Here is a 22,049-nt window from a genome sequence, read left to right on the forward strand (position 1 = left end):
CCAGATGGACCTCATAGAATAGGAGTTCCCTGACTGGGGCTGTTAATCTGGCCCAATTAGGAGTTCTGGCTGACAGGTGTGTCAGAGGTTCTGCTCACTCAGAGCTAACTTTGATTAAGCCGGACCAGTGTCAAGTTCTATGTATGTGTAAAGGGTAACTTGGTGATGGGATACTGGCCTCTGTGGAGTTAGTTCATTGGCCTCAAGAGAAAAAAAAAAATACTCCTTAAGAAATTTGCTCTCAACAGCTGACCTTAGGTTGGGCTAAGCATTTCTGGCATCATGCCATTATTTTGGAAGCTTGACAAATTTGATCCTGCTGTTGGGGTCTGGCCCCAATATGTGGAAAGAATATGTTTTCTACCCCCCAGAAAATGACATTGGGGCAGATGAGAAAACACAAGTAATTCTCCTGATGACTCATAGACCTGCAGATTTTTCGTTTATTAGGAGCTTAACTTTTCCTGAGGCACCAGACACTAACACTTTTCAAATATTGAGGGATTTAGTTAAGGAATAGTATGACCCCAAGCGTCCTCTAATTCGGAGATGCCAGCAGTTTTACTTGGCAATTTGAGAACCAGGGAAATCAGTGTTTGGATTTTTGACAAGGTTAAGATGACTGGTAGAGACATGTGACTTTGGTTTAACCCATAAGGAGATGCTGAGAGACCATTTGGTACATAGGATTATTAAAGTAACCAGGCAAAAGCATCTACTAGCTGAAGCCCAACTGGACTTCAAATAGGCACTACAACTGGTTTTGTCATTAGAAAAATGGCAAGCAGGGCATAAAAGTTTCAGGGTACACCAATGGAAGTGTTCAATCTTGCCAGGCTGACTGAGCTTGGGGAACACCACTTGAGTGAAGATAATTGCATAACCTCACTCAGGGCATATCCTATAGAGGAACTCTCGGTCAGCCCACAGCAAAACCCCAAAATAAATTTGAGCCTTGACCAAACGGTTAATATTTTCTTCAGGATCCAGGCCAGCAAGCCATTGTGGTTACTGCTAGTATGTGGACTCAAGACAGCAGAGTCCCCCTAGGCCTGAATTGAGTAAAAGAACTCATAGACCAGTATCCAGGGCAGTGCATACCCTGGAAAGCCCATGTACATATGAGTTGGAACAGTTAAAGTGCTTAGTAATATCCAAATCAGAACCAATCAAGATAAACATTGGTTAAATGGTCCCTGTTTCTAACAGAGTTTGATATTAGCGTGGCTATGTCAGTGATTGCAGAACCAGTCTTTCACAAAATTCATTCTGGACTTTAACCCTTATGTTTATATAAGACCTTGGCTAACTGAAAACCTATACCAGGGAACTTTTACATATTAAGGGTACAACTCCGGTTCTGGTCTTGGTTGAAATGCCGTTGGCTCAGTTACCACTGATTGCAGTAAAAGGTTCAGGCCCAAGCTTGATGGGATGAAATTGGTTGAGAAAAATTCACCTGGATTGGCTCCACATTTTTGATTAGAAAATAGCTGACTGAGTAATGTCCTAATTAAATACCTAAAAGATTTTCAGGAAGATTTAGAGACTATCAAAGGAGCCAAGGCCACCTTGCATACTGACACACCAGGAGGCAAATATACAAATCTGCAAGGCCTGACTGGTGCCAATTGCTTTATGTACAAAAGTAGAGGCAGAAATCAGGAGGCTGGTAAGCAAAGGAATCATCAAACCAGTGCAGTTTGTAGAATGGGCAGCATCTGTCACACCAATTGTGAAGCCAGATGGATTGGTTCGTCTTTATGGGCATTTTAAACAAATGGTAAACCATTTTTTGCAACTGGAAAAAATATCCAATCGCTCACATAGATGGCTTACACACAGAGATGGCAGGGGGCCATCATGAAGCTTGATGTGAGCCATGTGTGCTTGAAATTGCAGTTAGATGAAGATACCCAGAAGTTTGCTAAAATTAATACACATAAGGGTTTGCATCACTGTATGAGACACTGCATGGGCCAGTTGGGCCATCATCAGCCTGGGCCATTTTACAAGGCCTCCCCTAGGGTGGCCTTCATCTGGATGATTGCTAATAACAAGGAAGCTGAATAAAGAGCACTTAGAGAACCTGGACATGGTCCTTAGACATTTCTGCAAAGCGGGTGTATGCCTTAGAAGAGAAAAATGTGCATTCCAGGCATCCCAATTGTCCCGCCTGGGCTAGAGTCAACAAGACCGGATTATATCCACTGGAAAGTAAAGTGAGGATAATCAAAAGGTGCCCTGGCTCCCAGATCTGTACCAGAACTTAGCTCTTTCTTTGGGTTGGTGAATTATTACAGAAAATTCATACATAACCTGGCCTCCATCCTGGTATCCTTACATCTGCTAATGCTAAAGGATCAGCCTTGGAAGTGGTCTCATAGCCAAGACATAGCCTTTAGGGAAGTGAAGAAGCAGCTAACATCTAGGGTGTTGTCATACCATGATTCCGTGTTCAAGGATGCTGCAAAGATATCTGTTAAAGCCCCAGCTATTTCCTCGTTCACTTCCCTCAGTAACCAATCCGGACCAGGGGACTTGTCCAACTTAATGCCTTTTAGAATACCCAACATTTCCTCGCTCATGCCGACTCGACCTAGAGTAATCAAACATCTATCCCTAACCTCAACATCATTCATGTCCCGCTCCTTGGTGAATACCAATGCAAGGTAGGAACATTTTCTCCCTATTTGTTCTGTCCAAAGTTGGTAGCTCAAAGTTGCTCATCGATGATCAAGGTTTTCATCACTTCAATTCACAAATAAATTTTACTCCTATAACCCTTCTAGCCCACATTGACATTTTCCTCCTTCTTCAGACTTCAAATGGAATCTGAATTATTCCACAGGAGATGACATGCACTTAATTAGCAGAATTGTCTCCATCTGCACCTTAAATCACTCTGACTCTATACTATCAATCATTTCTTTGAATTATCTATATGCTGGTACTTCAACACCTCTCTCTAATTCAGTTGGCGAAATTGCCGTTATCCTCACAAACAGGCCGGTGTTCTCCCTCTTAGTTAATACTATCATAGTCTTTCCTCACGCCTCCCACAATTGTTGAACTTTGTGAATTTAGATGATTTATGAAGGAGTCAGTGTGTACTGTACCTTTAAGAGAGACTGGAAGCTGGCACGGACTTGAGAGGCACAGAGTTTGCTGAAAGAACTTAAAATTAACATTTGACTGTGAAACCAATACTGCAGCTGAGTCGTCATGATACAAAAACAAATTCACATTCAGCCAATCTGTTTAAATTATGGCCCAGATACTAAAATCCAATCAAACTTGAATTTAGTATTTTGACAACTTCAAACCAATGTAATTATCTGATGTTTTAAACAGATAGGGGGAGAACTGCCCAGAACATCGACAAGTATAGACTGCTAACCGAAGAGCTCTCTGAAAGGTACCTGTCTATAAGAGGATTGTGCAGCAGAACATCGAAGTCGGCCTAGAGAAAAATCTACAGAGAAAAATCTATAAAGGATAATCGACATAGCTAACTGGTTTGAGACATGATTTTGTTTTGTAAATCTTAATCAGGATTTTATTTTAATTGGACCAGTATCGTACAGTGAGAGGTAAAAGATAGGTTTAAGAGAAAGGAGTTATAAATAGTTGTTGGTTTTAATATTCTCTGTTGGACTTAAAGAATAAAATTGTTAATTTTTGCTCTAAATAGTGACCTTTGCAATAGTTCTTTGCCTCTCGAAATTTAACAGATTACGGCATGAGTTGAGCTTCTCTGTGTGTTGGGTTTAAATTAGCAGAAGGGTTTACCCTGTGTTATAACAGCTGATTGCACAATTAATGGAGAATAACATTCATATATTTTCCTCTTGTTTAATTTAAGTTAAACATATAGCCAATTTAAGGATTTACAAAGACAAATACACTGATAGGTTGTGGATTGAAATTATGAAACAATGCAAATTAACCCAAAGTCAGCTGAAACCTAGGTACAAGGATGGGAATTTCTTCTTTTGTACTTGTTAGTGCACCACCATACAACAAATCAAACTAATCTTTGGAAAACAGATGACAAAATGTAAAATCCTCTTCCAAAAATAAACAGGCATGGTGGTAATGCAACAATTAAAAACAGTTCTGTCACATTTCCACCAAGCCATCGGCAAAACATTGAATTAAATAAAAAGGATCCAAGAGAATTTTTATCTTGGATTAGAGTAAAACGTTGCCATAGTGCTATTGGACCATAGGGCTGCTCTGTCATTGGCAACAGATGACTGGTGGTGGTTTAACCTAACAGTCACCATTCTGAGGACAGGTTGTGAAGGCAAGTCCTGCCAATGCAGGAATCAAACTGTTGGAGTTACTCTGCATTGCAAAGCAGGCATTCAGCCAACTGAGCTAACCAAACCCCTGGATTACAGCAAACTAACTGGTTTTACTTCCAGCTAGAAATATACGAAATTAAAGCTGCTCAGTAAATAAAATTGAACATTTAGTTAATATTATCAGGTGCATAAACTCCAAACGTGTAAGCTACATTGGTTATATAACAAGTGATTGATGCAGTTGGAATAAAAGAAACTTTTATAAAATTCCAGAAAATTTTATAAAAAATTTGCTTACCCTATAAATAAAACTCTGGGCATGGAAATGAACAGTGTGCATGTCTACTTCATTTCCCATACCCAGCAAATACCAATCAACCTTCTCTCCTTTAACCATAGTCAGTCCATGAAGATTTCCATAGATCTTCCCATTGATTGCTGAAATGAAAATAACATTAAAATTGAGTAAGTTAATTGTGGGAAATGATCTTTGGATCCACTTTTTTGGAATTTATAATCTGTATAGGTCCATACCATGTATTTTATTGCTTTCCACAAATTCGTCTGTTTTCTTCAATTTAGTTGGGTCCACATGGAGGTAAGTGATAATATTGTTATCCAAGTACCAGGATTCATTTTCATCATACACCATGAACAATAGAGCAAATTCCCGATCAACATCTTTCCTCATGCCATTCTCTGAGAGTACTCCTTTACGGCAGGTTACCAGTGGGCCAACCAAACCACTGTATAGATCCTAAAAAAAACTGCTCAATAAATTATGCAAATTACATTTTAATTGTTTTATAATCAACAGTACGTAGATGGCTAAATATTATGTGTACTAAATAGCTCATGATTCATGATGGAAGGATGTGATTGTATTGGAGAGGGCACAAAGGAGATCCACTATGACTGGGGATGGAACATTTCAGCGATCAAGAAAGGCTGGATAAGCTTGGGTTGTTTTCTTTGGAGAAGAGAATGTTGAGAGGGGACCTGATAGAGGTGTATAAAAATATGAGGAGCATGGACAGGGTGAATAGAAACCCACTGTCCCCCTTAATGGACAAACCAACAAGTAGACATAACCTTAAAGTGAAAGGCAGGAGGTTTAATGGAGAATTGAGGAAAAATCTTTACATCCAGTGTGTGTTGGGAATTTGGAATGCACTGCCTGGGAGGGTAGCTGATGTGGGAAATTTCAAAAACTTGAAGTTTATGTGAGCAAGGTTATGGGCCTAGTTTGGGAAAGTGGGACTAACATAGGGAGTAGTATATACTTGGCAAAGGCTTAATAAGGCAAAGGGCCTCATCTGTACAGCATGCTTCTATGATTCTATGAGTTTACAAACAAATTATACTGTGCATGTCCATGTCCAATAATATGATACCAAAAAGAGTGCAATTGCTGTGAATTCAACCAGAAAAAAATTTAACTCATCTCAAATCAATAATTCCATTCTCTTCAGTTATGTACTAATTACAGTCCTATGAGCTCTCAAATTTAATTAACTCTTGATTGTTGGTGGCAAGCTGAATATTTTGTGAGCTGTTTGCTATCATTTAAATTTTAAACATTATTTTAATGCTGATGAGCACAACTCTGAATTTATGTAAGTAAAGCTCTGCTTTGTGTGACCAGAAAGAAATGGGATTATAACTCAGTGCTCAAGCCAATTATAAAAGCTCCATCACATTCCAGTTTAATAAAGGGAGTTCCTGCATTGTGACAGTTTGAAAATTGCTGTAGTGCTAGCTGTGCAAATTCAGATGTCAAAAGAGTAAGGAAATAAAAGATGCACAGCAATGTCAAAGTCGGATCAGAAACTTTTTAGAAGCCAAAATCGATGAAACAGTTGTCGAAAATAATATCATGTGACATTAATTGATGCATGTATAATATTAGTCCAGAATTCCTCTGCCACTCTTTACATATTTGTTGAATAATTTGAAATAGATGACTTAATATCTCTATTAAAATAAGTGAGAGAGGAATTCATAAGAGGTATAGATTAGATTACTTAGTGTGGAAACAGGCCCTTCGGCCCAACAAGTCCACACCGCCCCGCTGAAGCGCAACCCACCCATACCCCTACATCTACCCCTTACCTAACACTACGGGCAATTTAGCATGGCCAATTCACCTGACCTGCACATCTTTGGACTGTGGGAGGAAACCGGAGCACCTGGAGGAAACCCACGCAGACACGGGGAGAATGTGCAAACTCCACACAGTCAGTCGCCTAAGGCAGGAATTGAACCTGGGTCTCTGACGCTGTGAGGCAGCAGTGCTAACCACTGTGCCACCGTGCCGCCCACAATAGCTAGTAAGTTTGCAGATGACACCAAAATTGGAGGTGTAGTGGACAGCGAAGAGGGTTACCTCTGATTACAACAGGATCTGGACCAGATGGGCCAATGGGCTGAGAAGTGGCAGATGGAGTTTAATTCAAATAAATGCGAGGTGCTGCATTTTGGAAAAGCAAATCTTAGCAGGACTTATACACTTAATGGTAAGGTCTGAGGGAGTGTTGCTCAACAAAGAGACCTTGGAGTGCACGTTCATAGCTCCTTGAAAGTGGAATCGCAGGTAGATAGGATAGTGAAGAAGGCGTTTGGTATGCTTTCCTTTATTGATCAGAGTATTGAGTACAGGAGTTGGGAGGTCATCATGCAGCTGTACAGGACATTGGTTAGGCTACTGTTGGAATATTGCATGCAATTCTGGTCTCCTTCCTATAGGAAAGATGTTGTGAAACTTGAAAGGTTCAGAAAAGATTGACAAGGATGTTGCCAGGGTTGGAGGATCTGAGCTACAGGGAGAGGCTGAATAGGCTGGGGCTTTTTTCCCTCGAGCGTCGGAGGCTGAGGGCAACATTTTCATGCAGAGGGTGGTATGTGTATGGAATGAGCTGCCAGAGGACGTGGTGGAGTCTGGTACAATTGCAACATTTAAGAGGCGTTTGGATGGGTATATGAATAGGAAGGGTTTGGAGGGATATGGGTCGGGTGCCAGCAGGTGGGACTAGATTGGGTTGGGATGTCTGGTCGGCGTGGACGGGTTGGACTGAAGGGTCTGTTTCCATGCTGTACATTTCTAAGACTCTATGTATATGCACTACCTTTTCATGTTTGAGTATTTCCATTTATAGAGCTGTTGTGACATTGGGCTGACGGACCAAGAAAATAAGCACCATTACATTCTGAGTAGCAGACAAGAGGAAGCATTCAAAAGGACAATGGGTAGAGTTTTCCACTGCTTCACACCAGTATGGGAAGTAGCAAGAAAATTGGAGAAAATATGGCAAGAATTTTTAAGACATCAGATTCTTGACTTTGAGAAAAAATTCTGACTTTCCCCTTAAAGTTTAAGCAGCAAATTCAAAATCCTACTAAATATGGTGATGATCTGATTTCCATGCAATTGCACTCATCACTAACTAATCTCACCACATTTCTACGTAGCTCCACATTCTCACTTCCCTCCCAAGAAAAACTAGATGGTATCAATTCCTGACGTGAAAATCAGAGTCACTTGCTTCTCTCGGACTTTATCCAGCTCCACGGTCACCATATTCTTTAATGTTCCATGGACACCATTCTTTTCAATCCTTTGTTCATGCAACTGGGAATCGGCAAACCATCACTTAATCATGGCTGCTTTCAGAAGAACTCACACACCACTTCACTTCTTCACTTTACAGCTCCCAACCATTTATGGCCTACATAATTCTGCTAGATTGCTAAGGCTGCAGGGATGTATACATCTGCTTGTAATGCCTCAGAAACCTTTTAGTTGCCAGCCACTCTGGCTTACACTGTTTTTCAACTATAGGCCCTATAGTTTTAATTACAGGCAGACAACCTCTGTAGCTTGCATTTTTTAAAAGTGAATAGGTTCTTTAGCCATAAATTACATCCTGCCATCTGTTTAGTCCAGAGGGAGGTGCAGGCAGCTTGTCATGGATTGAAGTGCTGAACAATCAAGGGGTAGATGCTGTGCTGCATAGCTCCTGGTTACATCAATGTCACACTTACAGCACATGCCAGGAGCCTATGTGGCAAACGCACAAATGGTTACGTCCGAAAGTTAAAGGGTCCTAAATCTTTTAGTGGGATCTGTGGGGATAACTGTCAGCTTGGGCTGCTGCCACTCAGCCAAGGGCATCATCCAATTCCATTTTGGCAGGGTGACTGGCTGACAACAGTTAGGTGCTTGGTCCAACCAGAGAGCTGGAGCTCAATGGCCTCACAGTCCAACAATTGGGCCTTAGACAATTCTGGAACCAGTCCTGCAACACCTTAGATGGGAAGCAGTGGAGACATCCCTTAGGATAGGGGCTGGACCGTGCTTAGTCAGGACTATCCTCTCTGGCCAGAGGTTTGGTCATGGTCAGTCTTGGGGTCTTGGGATTCATGGTCATGGAGCTCATCTGGTGGCAGTCAGTGCAATCAAGGGAAAAGTAAAGAGCTCAAGTCTCAGGTTGGAGTTCATTAAACTGAGTAACTGTGAGAATGATTAATAGTGAAACAGGTCAATACAAGACAGATATTTGGGATCTCATTGAGCATAGAAGGGGACATGGGGAAGGGGAGAGCTCCCACGAACAGCCTAATCTCTCAATATGAGGAGTGAATGGCCAACAAGGACATGGCAACTCACAAAATCATGAGGTCAGTCATTAGTAAGAAAATAAAGGGGCTGAATGGAAATGGGGGGAGACAGAATAGTCATTGGGGACGCAAGGTCAATTAGAAAAAAAAGTGTGTGAAAGATGTGGGGTTCATACTGCGGTGGCACGGTGGTTACAAGGGAAAAGTAAAGAGCCTCACAGTGCCAGGCAACCAGGTTCGAATTCAGCCAAAGGCAGCTGCATTTATGAAATGCATATGTTCTTCCTGTGTCTTCCTGGCCGCTTCAGATTTCTCCCATAGTCTAAAGAAGTACAGTTTGGGTAGGTTGGCCAGGCTAAACTAGAGCATAGGACAGGACAGCACAGGAATGGGCTTTTCAGCCCATGCCAAATTTAACTAATCCCTTCTGCCTGCCCTTGGTCCATATCTCTCCATTCCTTGCATCTTCATGTGCTTATCCACAAGTCCTTTAAATCAACCTATCATATCTGCCTCATAGTGTACAGGAATATGCAGGCTATGTGGAATGGAGTTGTGGCTGGGTCTGGGTCAGATGCTCGATGGGCTGAATGTTTTCTATCTGCACTGCAAGGATTCTATGATTCTATGATCATTAGTTTCAGGCCAACTTAGACATGAAATTGAAAATTTTGTAGTGTTACACCAAACTCTAATTAGGAGACAAAATGGCTGCCACTGCATATACTGTGGATGGAATAAGTCATTGTTTCTCACTTCAAGGGTGGAGTGTAATTCTTTGCATGGAAGACCCTGCTTGGATTAATTGTATTAATCATGTATTAACTTATTCTGTAATGCCATCTATCTGCCAACAAACTGGATTTAATTGAAAGTTCATTCTGTTGGCAACAACTAAATTACAAATTATGATCTAAGGCAATCATGGTCATTACATACTTTGCATCAGTTGGCCCCCTACAATTTCAGAAAGGCAGACAAACTCAAAAGCATCGAAAAGCGTGGTACTGGAAAAGTACAGCCAGTCAGGCAGCAGTAGAGTTGACATTTCGAGCATAAGCTCTTCATCAGGAATGAGGGGGTCCTAAGAGGGCTGAGAGAAAAACGCATGGGGAGTGAGGCTGGGGAAAGTGAGGCTGGGGCGGGGGGGTGGTCGAGGCAGCTGACAGCGTGATGGATGAAGGTGGAGTGTGATGGTGATAGGTCGGAGAGGAGGGTAGAGTGGACAGTTCAAGAGACTGCTACTTCTCCCCATCTTTTCCTTCGCTACATCTATGATTGTATCGGTGCCACCTCGTTGACCAACTTCATGAACACCTTCCAACTTGACCTCAAATTAACCTGGACCATCTCTGACACCTCCCTCCCCTTCCCGGACCTCTCCATTTCCAGCAATTGACTCACACAGACATCTACTTCCAACCCACTGACTCCCACCCTCCCTCCTGCAAAAATACTATCCCTTATTCGCAATTCCTCCGTACCTGCTGCATCTGCTACCAGGAGGACAATTCCACCAGAGAATATCCCAGAGGCCTCCTTCTTCAGGGACCACAATTTCCCCTCCCACGTGGTCAATGGTGCCCTCTAACGCATCTCCTGTACTGCTTGCACCTCCAACCTTGAACCCCACCCATCCAATCGCAATAAGGACAGAACCCTCATGGTCCTCACTTTCTACCGCACCACATAGCATCATCCTCTGCATTTCCACCACCTATAAACAGACCTCACCACCAGAAATATATTTCCCTCCCACCCCTGTCTGTATTCTGCAGAGACCATTCCTCTGCAACTCCCTTGTTAGGTCCGAGCTCCCCCCCACCAACCCACCCTCCACTCCCAGCACCTTCCCTCGCCACTGCAAGAAGTGTAAAGTCTGCGCCCACACCTCCCCCCTCACCTCCATATGAGGCCACAAAGGATCCCTCCAAGTCTGACAGAGATTTACTTGTACTTTCACACATATCATCTACTGTGTCTGTTGCTCTCAATGCGGTGTCCTCTACATTGGGGACACAGGACGCTAACTTGCGGAACATTTCGAAGAACATCTGGGACACACGCACCAATCAACCCCACCGCCCTGTAGCCGAACACTTCAACTACCCCTCACATACCATCAAGTACATGCAAGTCCTTGGCCTCCTCTACCGCCAAACTCTAGCCACCCTTTGCCTGGAAGAAGAACGCCTCACCGTCTACCTTGGGACCCTCCAACCACACGGGATCAATGTTGATTTCACCAGTTTCCTCATTTTCCCCGCCCTCACTTTATCCCAGGTCCAACCCTCTATCTCAGCACTGCTCTCTTGAACTGTCCTAACTATCCATCTCCCTTCCCACCTATCCGCTCCACACTCCTCCCTGATCTATCACCATCATCCCTCCCCATCTTCATCTACCTATCGCATTCTCAGCTACTTTCCCCCCAGACCGACCCCCCCTCCCGCCTCCCATTTATCTCTCAGCCCCCTAGGGCTCCCCTTCATTATTTTTCACGCAGAGGTGGCGCATGTATGGAATGAGCTGCCAGAGGAATTGGTGGAGGCTGGTGCAATCATAGCATTTAAAAGGCATCTGGATGGGTATATGAATAGGAAGGGTTTAGAGGGATATGGGCTAAGTGTTGACAAATGGGACTAGATTAGGTTATAATATCTGATTGGCATGGACAAGTTGGACCGAAGGATCTGTTTCTATGCTGTACATCTCTATGACTCTAAGAGCTTATGCTCGAAATGTCGACTCGCCTGTTCCTCAGATGCTGCCTGACTGGCTGTACTTTTCTAGCACCACAATGTTTGACACTGAACTCCAGCATCTGAGTCCTCACTTTCCCCAAGTTGATTCCAAACTCAAAAGCCTCAATTGGAGGTGGTACTAACTGTGGCAAAGGTGCAACATGTATTCTGGGAGGAGGATTCCAAAGTCCACCACCAAGACTGGCTCAGCAGCAGCCCAACTCATCAAGCTGGGTGGATCCTAAAGGAGTTTACTGCTCAACTGGGGTCGGTGGCACATGGTGAAGGAACCAAGAGAGAAAAACACACTAGACCTCATCCTTAGCAATCTGCCAGCAGCAGATGCATCTGTCCATGGCAGTATTGGCAAGAGGAACTACCGCACAGTCCTTATGGAGACAAAGTCTGTCTTCACATTGAGAATCCCTTCCATTCTGTTGTGTGGAACTATTACCAAGCTAAATAGAATAGACCTCAAACCGATCTAGCAACTCAAGACTGAGCATCCGTGAGACACAGTGGGCCAGCAACAGCAGCAGAATTGTACTCTAGCACAATATGCAACCATGTAGCCTGGCATATTTCCCCACTCAACCATTACCATCAAGCCAGGGATTCAACCCTGGTTCAATGGAAAGTGCAGGAGGGATGCTGGAGCAGCACCAGGCATACCAAAAAAATGAGGTACCAACCTGGTGAAGCTACCAAACAGGACTTCAGTGTATGTCAACAGCCTAAGCAGCAAGTGATAGAGCTAAGCGATTCTACAACTAATGGATCAGATTTAAGTTCCGCAGTCCTTCCATATCCAGTTGCAAATGGAGGTAGACAATCAAATAACTCACTAGCGATAGCTTCAAAAACATCCTAAATGATGGAACAGCCCAACATTTACATTCAAAAGTTAAGGCTTCAGCATTTGCAACAATCTGCAAACCAGAAATGTCAACAGAATGATGCATCCCGGTCTCGTCCAGTAGTCCTCAGCATTACAATGTTAGGCAGTTGTGGTGCCTTGACAGCATCCCTGCCTCTGATCTGAGAAATCTTGGGTTCGAGTCTCGTCTGCTCCAGAAATGACAACTCAATTGACTGACCAGGGGAATGATCAAAGCTAAAAATCACACAACACCAGGTTATAGTCCAACAGGTTTATTTTTTAGGGAGCTCTTGTGGCCCGGTGGGAGTGTCCCTACCTCTGAGTCAGAAGGCCTGGGGTCACGTCCCACCTGGCCCCAACGTGTACCTAACTGCAGCCTTTATGGCTCTTTTTGAAAATTCTCATTCTTTACAGCGAGCTCAGAGCTTGTCACTGAAGTGGAATTCCGAGCTTACTTTTTCATTATTTTATGTTTCTTTGTTTAGGCAGGCAATATAGCATCAGAGATAATTGTCAGGGGCAGCACAGTGACTCAGTGGTTAGCACTGCTGCCCCACAGTGCCACGGACCCAGGTTTGATTCCAGCCTCAGGCAACAGTCTGTTTGGAGTTTGTATATTCTCCCCTTGTCTGCATGGGTTTCCTCCCACAGTCCAAAGATGTGTAAAGTCAGGTGAATTGGCCGTGCTAAGTTGCCCACAGTGTTAGGTGAATTAGTCAGGGGTAAATAAGGGAATTGGTCTGGTGGGTTAGTCTTCGGAGGATTGGTGTGGACTTGTTGGGCTGAAGGGCCTGTTTCCACAATGTAGGTAATCTAATCTAATTACAGACACCAGTCTTCAGCCAATTCAATATTCAATATCAAGAAATGATTGAAGACACGGGATACTGCAAAGGCTATGGGCCCTGGCAAATTTCTGGCAATACTACTGAACGCATGTACTCCAGCATTTGCTACTCCCATATGCAAGTTCTATTACAACCCTGGCATTTATCCAACACTATGGAAAATTGCTCGGGTAGGTCCTGCAAATAAAAGACAGGACACATCCAACCCAACCAATCACCGCCTCATCAGTCTACTCTTAACCGTTAGTAAAGTGATAGATACTGTCATCAATAGTGCTATCAATCAGCACCTGCTCAGTGATGACCAATTTTGGTTCTGCTAGGGCCACTCAACTCCTGACCTCATTACAGCCTTGGACAAAAAAGTTGAATTGCAGAGAGGAAGTGCAAATTACATCAAGTGTGCCACCGAGTGTGGCATCAAGGACCCCTAGGAAACTGGAATTAGTGGGTTTTGGGAGGCAAACTCTCTGATGGTTGGAGTTATACTTGGCACATAGGAAGATAGCTGTGGAGGTTGGAGGTCAGCCATCTCAGCTCCAGCACAGGTGTGTAGGAGTTTCTCAGAATAGTGTCTTCGACTCACCAGCTGCAGCTGCTTCATCAATGACCTTCCCTCCATCATAAAGTCAGAAGTGAGGATGTTTGCTTATTGCACAATGTTCAGTACCATTCACAACATCTAAGATACTGAAGCAGTCCATATTCAAATGCAACAAGTTCTGGACAATATCTAAGTTTAGGCTGACAAGTGGCAAGTAAAAGTTATACCACACAAGTGCCAGGTAATGACCATTTCCAATAAGAAACACTCTAATTATCGCTTCTTGACCTTCAATGGTGTTACCATCACTGAATTCCCTACTATCAACATTCTTGGAGTTACCATTGACCAGAAACTTCACTGGTCTCACCACATAAACACAGTGGCTACAAGTGCAAATCAGTGGTTTGAACAACTTTGGGGAGAAACTCACCTCCTGACTTTCCTAGGTCTGTCCATCTGTAAGGCACAAGTCAGGAGTGTGGTGGAATATTGGTTGGGTGCAGGTCCAACCACACTCGGAAACTTGACACCATCCAGGAAAAAGCAGCCCGCTTGATTTGTGCTACATGAACAAGCATCCACTCCCTCCACCACTGACGTTCAGTCGTGGCAGCGTATAGTATCTACTATATCTACACTGCAGCAATTCACCAAAGATCATTTGTCACCACCCTCCAAACCCAAAACCACTTTCATTTAGAAGAACAAGAGCAGCAGGTACATAGGAACACCACCACCTTCAAATTCCCCTCCAAACCACTCACCACCCTGATTTGGAAATATATTGCTGCTCTTTCACTGTCTCTGGATCAAAATCCTGGAATTTCCTCCCTTAGGATATTGTGGGTTAAACTACAGCATATGGACTGCAGCAGTTCTAGAAGGTAGCTCATCACCACCTTCTTGAGGACAACTAGGGACAGATAACAAAGCTGATAAGCCAACGATGCCCACTTCTGATGAGACAATTAAAAAAAACACATTGCTGTGGTTCTGGAGTTACACGAAAGAACATTAGTGAACTAGATCAGGTTTTGCAATAATTGACAGTTAGATTAGATTAGATTACATTACAGTGTGGAAACAGGCCCTTCGGCCCAACAAGTCCACACCGACCCGCCGAAGCGAAACCCACCCATACCCCTACATTTACCCCTTACCTAACACTACGGGCAATTTAGCATGGCCAATTCACCTGACCCTGCACATCTTTTGGACTGTGGGAGGAAACCGGAGCACCCGGAGGAAACCCACGCAGACACGGGGAGAACGTGCAAACTCCACACAGTCAGTCGCCTGAGGCGGGAATTGAACCCGGGTCTCAGGCGCTGTGAGGCAGCAGTGCTAACCACTGTGCCACCGTGCCGCCCACAGTTGTTATATGGTCACCACTGGTCTGCTTTTTTATTCCAGTTTTTTTTAAAAAATAAATTGAAATTTCACCATCTGCCATGGTCGGATTCAAACACACATCCCCTGAACATTAGCCTGGATTACTGATTCTGGATTACTAACCCAGTTATATTATCATTTTGTCACTGATAAAGTTTATAACAGTGCCCTGTGATCAATCAGCTCAGACAGTAGAATTCTCCAATATCAATGGTTTCCCCAAGTGCAGGGAACTATAATCTGCTCTACTTTGCTTTGAGAGTGCTGTATCACCAAACTGCAGATTATATCAACTGGAAGGTTTCTATTCCATCAATACCCAGCATTTCTGTGATCATACATGTCAGATTTTGCAGGTGTGTGCCAGGCATCCCAGGAACTGACATGATTGATATATATATATATAAAATAGGAGAATTCTCAGATTCTTTTCTCTTTCCAAAATCCTCAGGCCATACTGGAGAGCGCTGGAAAACATGGCTAGTGGTTAATGTCATCATTATGAAACTTTCAGATTGATGCAGAATGGCAATACAATGCTGTTTCAGTTTCCACTAGGGCCAAAGTGGAACAGCTAATATGTCTCCTTAAGCTAAGATTTTAATGCTGGACTGATCCAGGCAGGGCCTTGTGATATAATCCAGAACTGGTGTATCACATCAGTGTGGCATGCTGTACCTTACAAACTTGAGTTGACAAAAGAGTCATTGTGCTGGGCAGAGACAAAATTAAGGATTGAGAGCAATCCTCTGAGGAGGAGGTGAGTAACTGCCATTTGGATGAAATGGAAGGACATTCAAGAGACTATGACAGAGCTATACATTGTCCTGCCAGAGAGACCAGACAAAACCATATAAGGGCCCACATCCAGGAATAATGAACTGGGTGTGGACATCCTTTCAATGTCTTGCTTTGATTATATAGCAAGCAGCCCCCCAGTCAGTCCACAGTACATGTGGACGCAGTTACTTCTGCAGTCTTTGAATTTTTTTGTTGTTAATTAAATCTTTTCTTATCTATTTGATTATATGCATGGTGTCTTTAGCTGGATTATTTACAATGAAATGTAAATGAAGTGTAATTGTCATTAGTAACTTGCTTCAGCCTTTTCTTTCCACAATACTTGAGTGCAGTCCTAGGGTCTGCAGCTGTAGTATGTGGAACCCCCTCTGTAATTGGCCCTGTTATGTTGGAAGACTTGGCTTGTCATTGCTGGAGCCGAATCTAGAGGGACAAACCCACGAAGAGTATGCTGCCCTGAGGCAGGCTCACCCTCCTCATCATCTACATCATAATCAGGGAGATGTGGATAGACTAGATAGTTCTGCAGTAACTTGAGGGAAAGGTTTTAGGGCTCCTCTGTGCAGCTCCTTCTCTATCTGGATGCATATTGGCATGACTCTGTCCTCCTGAGAGAAAGGGCCACCTGGAGTGAGGTCAAGGACCATCATTGGCCACTCACCTTACCACTGATGCTGAACACCTATGGCTACAGCAAACAAGTGCAGCAATAGCCAGACTATCCATGGAGGCAGCCAGATGTAGGTAAGCCAGAGCCAGCAGGGAACTGATGTTGATGGACTCCTCCATCCTTTGATCCAGTTTGTCAATTGCCTCTCAAAGCTGCCTATTGTTCATGTGCCCGTCTGTGCACTATGCAAAGTCATGACGAGGTATGACCATTGAATCATCTGCTGGCGCTGACCATTTGCCTGATCTCTGGCAGTCCTCCTAGTATCAGAATCCTGGGTGTTTCTTCCGTGACAAGCTTCAGAGACATGTGACACACTCACTAGACTGTACTCTCAAGTCTAATCTATAAAGGATAATCAGCAAGATGAATGTTTCTGAGCTGGTGAGAGGTGCAAGTTAAAATCATGCTAGCGCATCCTGGGTGGGTTGATTGACTTTCTCCTCAGAGATGGGAGTTGAGCTGACAGTAAGGAGTGATGGCCTTTTCCTCATAGCTCAATCGGTCCCTCTGTTACCTACAGTAGAAAAAAGAACTTAGTTGTGAGAAAGGAGTAAAATCTGTTCAGGATAAGAATCAGTTATCACTGGCATTATGAAACAGTGGCACAGCACAATGAAACTCACTTGGTTGGTTGCTCCTCAAGGGCTTGGCATCCCACAAGTGGTCACCTTCTTTTCAAGCAGTCTCCAGCACAAGTTCTTCAGATGTGATGAGGAGTCTAATGTCCAATACCCCACTGCCAGTCTTGGCCTGGAGAGGAGAGACTATTTTACTGCAATGACACAAAGGAGAAACTCAGTACAGCAGAATAGATGAGAGGGGTGTTTACAGTGATCGATGAGCAGGAAAGGTGATAAGGTATCTCAGGTGAGTGAAAAACGCAGAGGATCAGAAGCTTGAAGTAAGTAGGTGGTTTTGAGTGGACATGCTGTATGAAATAGTAAGAGAAGCAATCCATTAACCTGGTTGAGAGGTGTGAGCAGTGGCAGAGTTAAAATGAGCAGCGGTGGCTTTGTAAGTCTAAGATAGCGGAGAGAAAATGGTATCACTTACCCCTGCATAGAGTACAAGGGTATTAACTACTTTTCAGCACAGTTGAGCATTGAGTTTCATCCTGGAAATTGCATTGACTTGAGCTGTTACCTCTGTCCAGGTTGGCTATATCTAGTAGCAGGGCCTCCTTTGGCAATGTCGAGGAAATGACACCGTCATTCTCTTAATCACCCCACATCCACCAGAAACTCCAATAGCCTGTCAGAGAAACTGCGCACCAGCTTCTCTTTCTATGCCAAGTCCTCCATCATGACAGCAAATGCAACATTGAGAAAAGTCATTCTGGCTTGTGATGTATAGAGTGATGTGGGCCATGGTGTTTAAATATGGCACCGGCAGCATCAACAATGCAAAGTGCTGCAGGAGACGAGCACTTCTGCCTCTGTTGCTGCATGATTCCATGAGTTGGACACTGTAGAGACCAGGATACATTAATAATCAGCTGAAGAGTAGACGATTGCATGAAAAAATTTGACCTGGGTAATAGCAGACCATTCACCATGAATCTCACTGCAAAGAATACTTTGCTAAAGAAGTGAAAAAATTCATTTCAATCTGGCATGGTGGCTCAGTGGTTAGCACTGCTGCGTCCCAGCACCACGGTCCCAGGTTCAATTCCAGCCTTAGGTGACTGTCTGTGTGGAGTTTGCACACTCGGCCTGTGTCTGCATGGGTTTCCTTCGGGAGCTCCGGTTTCCTCCCAGTCCAAAGATGTGCAGGTCAGGTGAATTGGCCATGCTAAATTGTCCACAGTGTTAGGTGCATCAGTCAGCAGGAAATGGATCTGAATGGGTTGCTCTTCAGAGGGTCGGTGTGGACTTGTTGGGGCGAAGGGCCTGTTTCCACACTGTAGGGAATCTAATCTAATCTGTTATTTGACCTCAGTAGATTGATAGAAAAGTTAAATGGTAAGACAGTGGATGAATAGTGGCAGTTGTTTTAGGAGCTACCCAATTCCTCACAACTGAAATATACCCCAGTCAAGGACAATATAAAGTCAAAAACTAATATATACCATATTGCAAAGTCCAGTGGCAGGAAGATTGAGAAACTTTCAAACATAAACAAAGGGATACTAAAAATTAATAAAAAGAGCTAAGGTAAATTACAAAAGAAGACTAGCTCAACATATCAAACAAGATAGCAATAGCTTCTATAGGTATATAAAAGGGAACAGAGTCGCTAAGGTGAATGTTGGCCCTGGGAAGATGAAATAGGAGAATTAATAGTGGGTAACACTGAAATGGCAGAGATGCTAAATCAACACTTTGCCTCAGTTTTTATGGTGGAGGACAATAGTACTGCTCCTACTGAAACAGGCAAGTCAGAGACAACAGAAAAATGGTAGAACTTAGAACAATCAACATCAATAGGGAAAGAGTACTAAACAAACTATTAGGATTGAGGACAGAAAAGTCCCCTGGGCATGATGGCCTACATCCTAGGGTATTAAAGGAATTGGTGGCAGAGATAGTGGTTACAATATTCCAAAATTCCCTAGACATTGGAAAAGTTTCAGTGGATTCGAAAAATTTATTCAAGTAAGGATTTGAATGTCCTTATTCAAAAGGAAGGGAGGCAGTATGTGGGAAATTACAGACCAGTTAGTTTAACATCTACTGTTGGGAAAGTGTTAGAATCAATTATCAATGAAGCAAAATCAGGACACTATTCATCAGAGTCAGCACGGTTTTATCATGTTTGACTAATTTGCTACAGTTATTCAAAGATGCAACAAGCAAAGGGCATAATGGGGATCTAGAGGATGTAATATACCTGGATTTCCAGAAGACCTTTGATAAGATACCGTACAAAGGGGTAATTCACAAGGTTGGACCATATGGGATTGAGGTAATTTATTAGCTTAGATAGGTGACTGGCTAATGGACAGAAGATAGAGAGCCGGGATTTTTTTTTCTGATTGGCAATAAATACCTAGTGGGGTGTCACGAGTTCAGTCCTTGGCTCCCAACTATTTACAATCTACATTAATGACCTGGATACAGGGATTGAAGACTCTGTAGCCAAATTTGCAAATAACACAAAAATAGGCAGAACAGAAAATTGCAATGAGGAAATAAGAACCTTACAAATAGACATAGATAGGTTAGGAGAGTGGGCCAAAATGTGACAGATGCAGTTTAAAGTGGATAAATGTGAGGTCATGCATATTGGACGGAAAAATGGGACTTCTTATCTAAATAGGGAAAAGATTCCAGGGTGCTACAGTACAGAGGGATCTGGGTGTCTTTCTTAATGAGTTACAGAAAGCTAGCATGCATGTACAGCAGATAATAAAGAAATGAATTGGAATGTTGCTTTTTTTGCTAAAGGAATGGAATATAAAGGTAAGGAAGTATTGTGGAACTAGATAACGCATTGGTGAGACCGCACCTGAAGTATTGTGCACAGCTTTGGTCTCATTATTTGAGGAAAGATATAGTGGCATTGGAGGCAGTTCAGAGGAGGTTTACTAGTGATCCTAGAAATGAAGAGTTTGAACAATGTAGGCCTATACTCTCTGAAATTTAGAAGAGTGAGGAGAGATCAAATTGAGATATTCAGGATGATAAAAGATATGGATAAAATAGACATGGAATGGATGCCTCCACTTGTGGGGCATTCTAGGGCAAGAGCTCATTGTTTTAAATTTGCTACCCCTTATCCTAAGACTGAGTTGAGGAGAAACAACTTCTCCCAAAGGGTTGTGAATCTTTGGAATTCGCGACCCCAAACTGTGATGGATGCTGGGACAGTGAGTAAATTTAAGGAGGAATTTAGCAAATTTTTAATTGGAAATGGGTTGAAGGGTTATGGGGAGAAGGCAGGAAAATGGGGGTGAGGAGCATATCAGCCATGACCAAATGGCAGAGCAGACTCGATGGGCCAATGGCCTAATTCTGTTCTTATACCTTATGAACTTATAGTTCAATGGGATCTGAAAATGGAAGCGAATTTATTTGTGTGCACTGCTTTTCATACAATTTGCATGCCAACTCTATGCTGCCTGTTTACATACATGACAACAACATGCAGCTACTGCTAAGCATGCTATTGAGGGATGGCATGCCTTCACAGCGGGCCTAAAATTGTGAGCAGCTAGTTCTGTGAAAAGGAAGGTACATTATGGCTGGAGCAGCTGGTGAAATCATTTTGAAACTACTTATAATGTAGAGAAAGATGCAATGATGGCTACAAGATTGTACCATCACAACATTCCAGGTTTTGATCTGGGAGATGTAGAGGTACAACAAGAACTAGTGCCGTGCTTATACAGCAGCTTTAAAAGAAACAAAAACATCCCGAAAACTGAAAATTGTGACCTGGTCTTATGTGTGAGCCAATTATGGCTTTTCAAACACTTACTAGTGTCCCAGATCTTGCATTGGAAATTTCACTTCCAAATGTGTGAATAATAGAGCTTTATTTTTACATTTTTAACTTGATTAACATGTTTGGATAAACTATTTTATTCAGCTCTTTTTAAAACATTTTTTTTTTAAATTAGTAATCAAGATCTCCATAACTTTTATGTTGGGTTATTGCTTTCAGAGGACATCCCAATTGTGCTGAGCACACTATCATCTTATTAGTCAATTGACTGCTATGAAACACAGTCCACATGAATATGCCATAACAAGAGACTTCACAGCAAGAGATGAGATCTTATTCAATACGTATCCAACATCACACATGGTGATAATTTTAAAAGGCTTTATTTTTAAATGCAACTGACAGTGATTTATTATTTTTGGAAATAAAGAGCACAGTGGGGGAGATATTAATTACAAATTGATTTAAATTATTAACCTTCACTGTTAAACTCCTGCGACCAAACAGTAGAACTGTGAATAGTACTGAAAGACTATTGGGTTGTAGCTTCTTGGATGTCTGGATATGTACCTACATTATTTGGAAATTTTAACCCAAACTCTAAGTGATAAGGCATTGGCAGCCTCATCAAAACACCTTCATGCGTGAATGGGATTGTTGCAACATACAAGAAAGTACACGCAAAAACAGGAGTGCTTGCAGCAATCATTGTCACAGATCTGATTCTTTCACTAAATCTATGTTTCATATAGGGTAAGGGGCAGTAACGTGCAAGGTTACTCACAGGTAGAAGTGATCATTTAATAATTTGAAAACATACAAACTGAGTGATTGCCAAGGTGTGTGTAATT

General features: G+C 42.7%; 1 protein-coding gene across 3 annotated transcripts in view; it reads right to left on the reverse strand.

The window, feature by feature from the left end:
- The window catches only part of hephl1a (hephaestin-like 1a), a 141,416-nt gene that overhangs the window by 19,446 nt on the left and 99,921 nt on the right, over positions 1-22,049 (reverse strand). For 2 of the 3 annotated variants that reach the window (XM_043691507.1, XM_043691505.1), the window contains 2 exons: positions 4,845-5,067; positions 4,609-4,748 (listed from right to left, as the gene is read on the reverse strand). The exons of the other annotated variant lie outside the window; for it this stretch is intronic. In XM_043691507.1, the coding sequence (XP_043547442.1) occupies positions 4,609-4,748; positions 4,845-5,067 (363 nt within the window). The remainder of the gene's footprint in view (positions 1-4,608; positions 4,749-4,844; positions 5,068-22,049) is intronic. 3 annotated transcript variants of the gene reach the window in all.

Source organism: Chiloscyllium plagiosum, chromosome 6, assembly GCF_004010195.1.
Source record: "Chiloscyllium plagiosum isolate BGI_BamShark_2017 chromosome 6, ASM401019v2, whole genome shotgun sequence".
In the NCBI taxonomy this organism is placed as follows: domain Eukaryota; kingdom Metazoa; phylum Chordata; class Chondrichthyes; order Orectolobiformes; family Hemiscylliidae; genus Chiloscyllium; species Chiloscyllium plagiosum.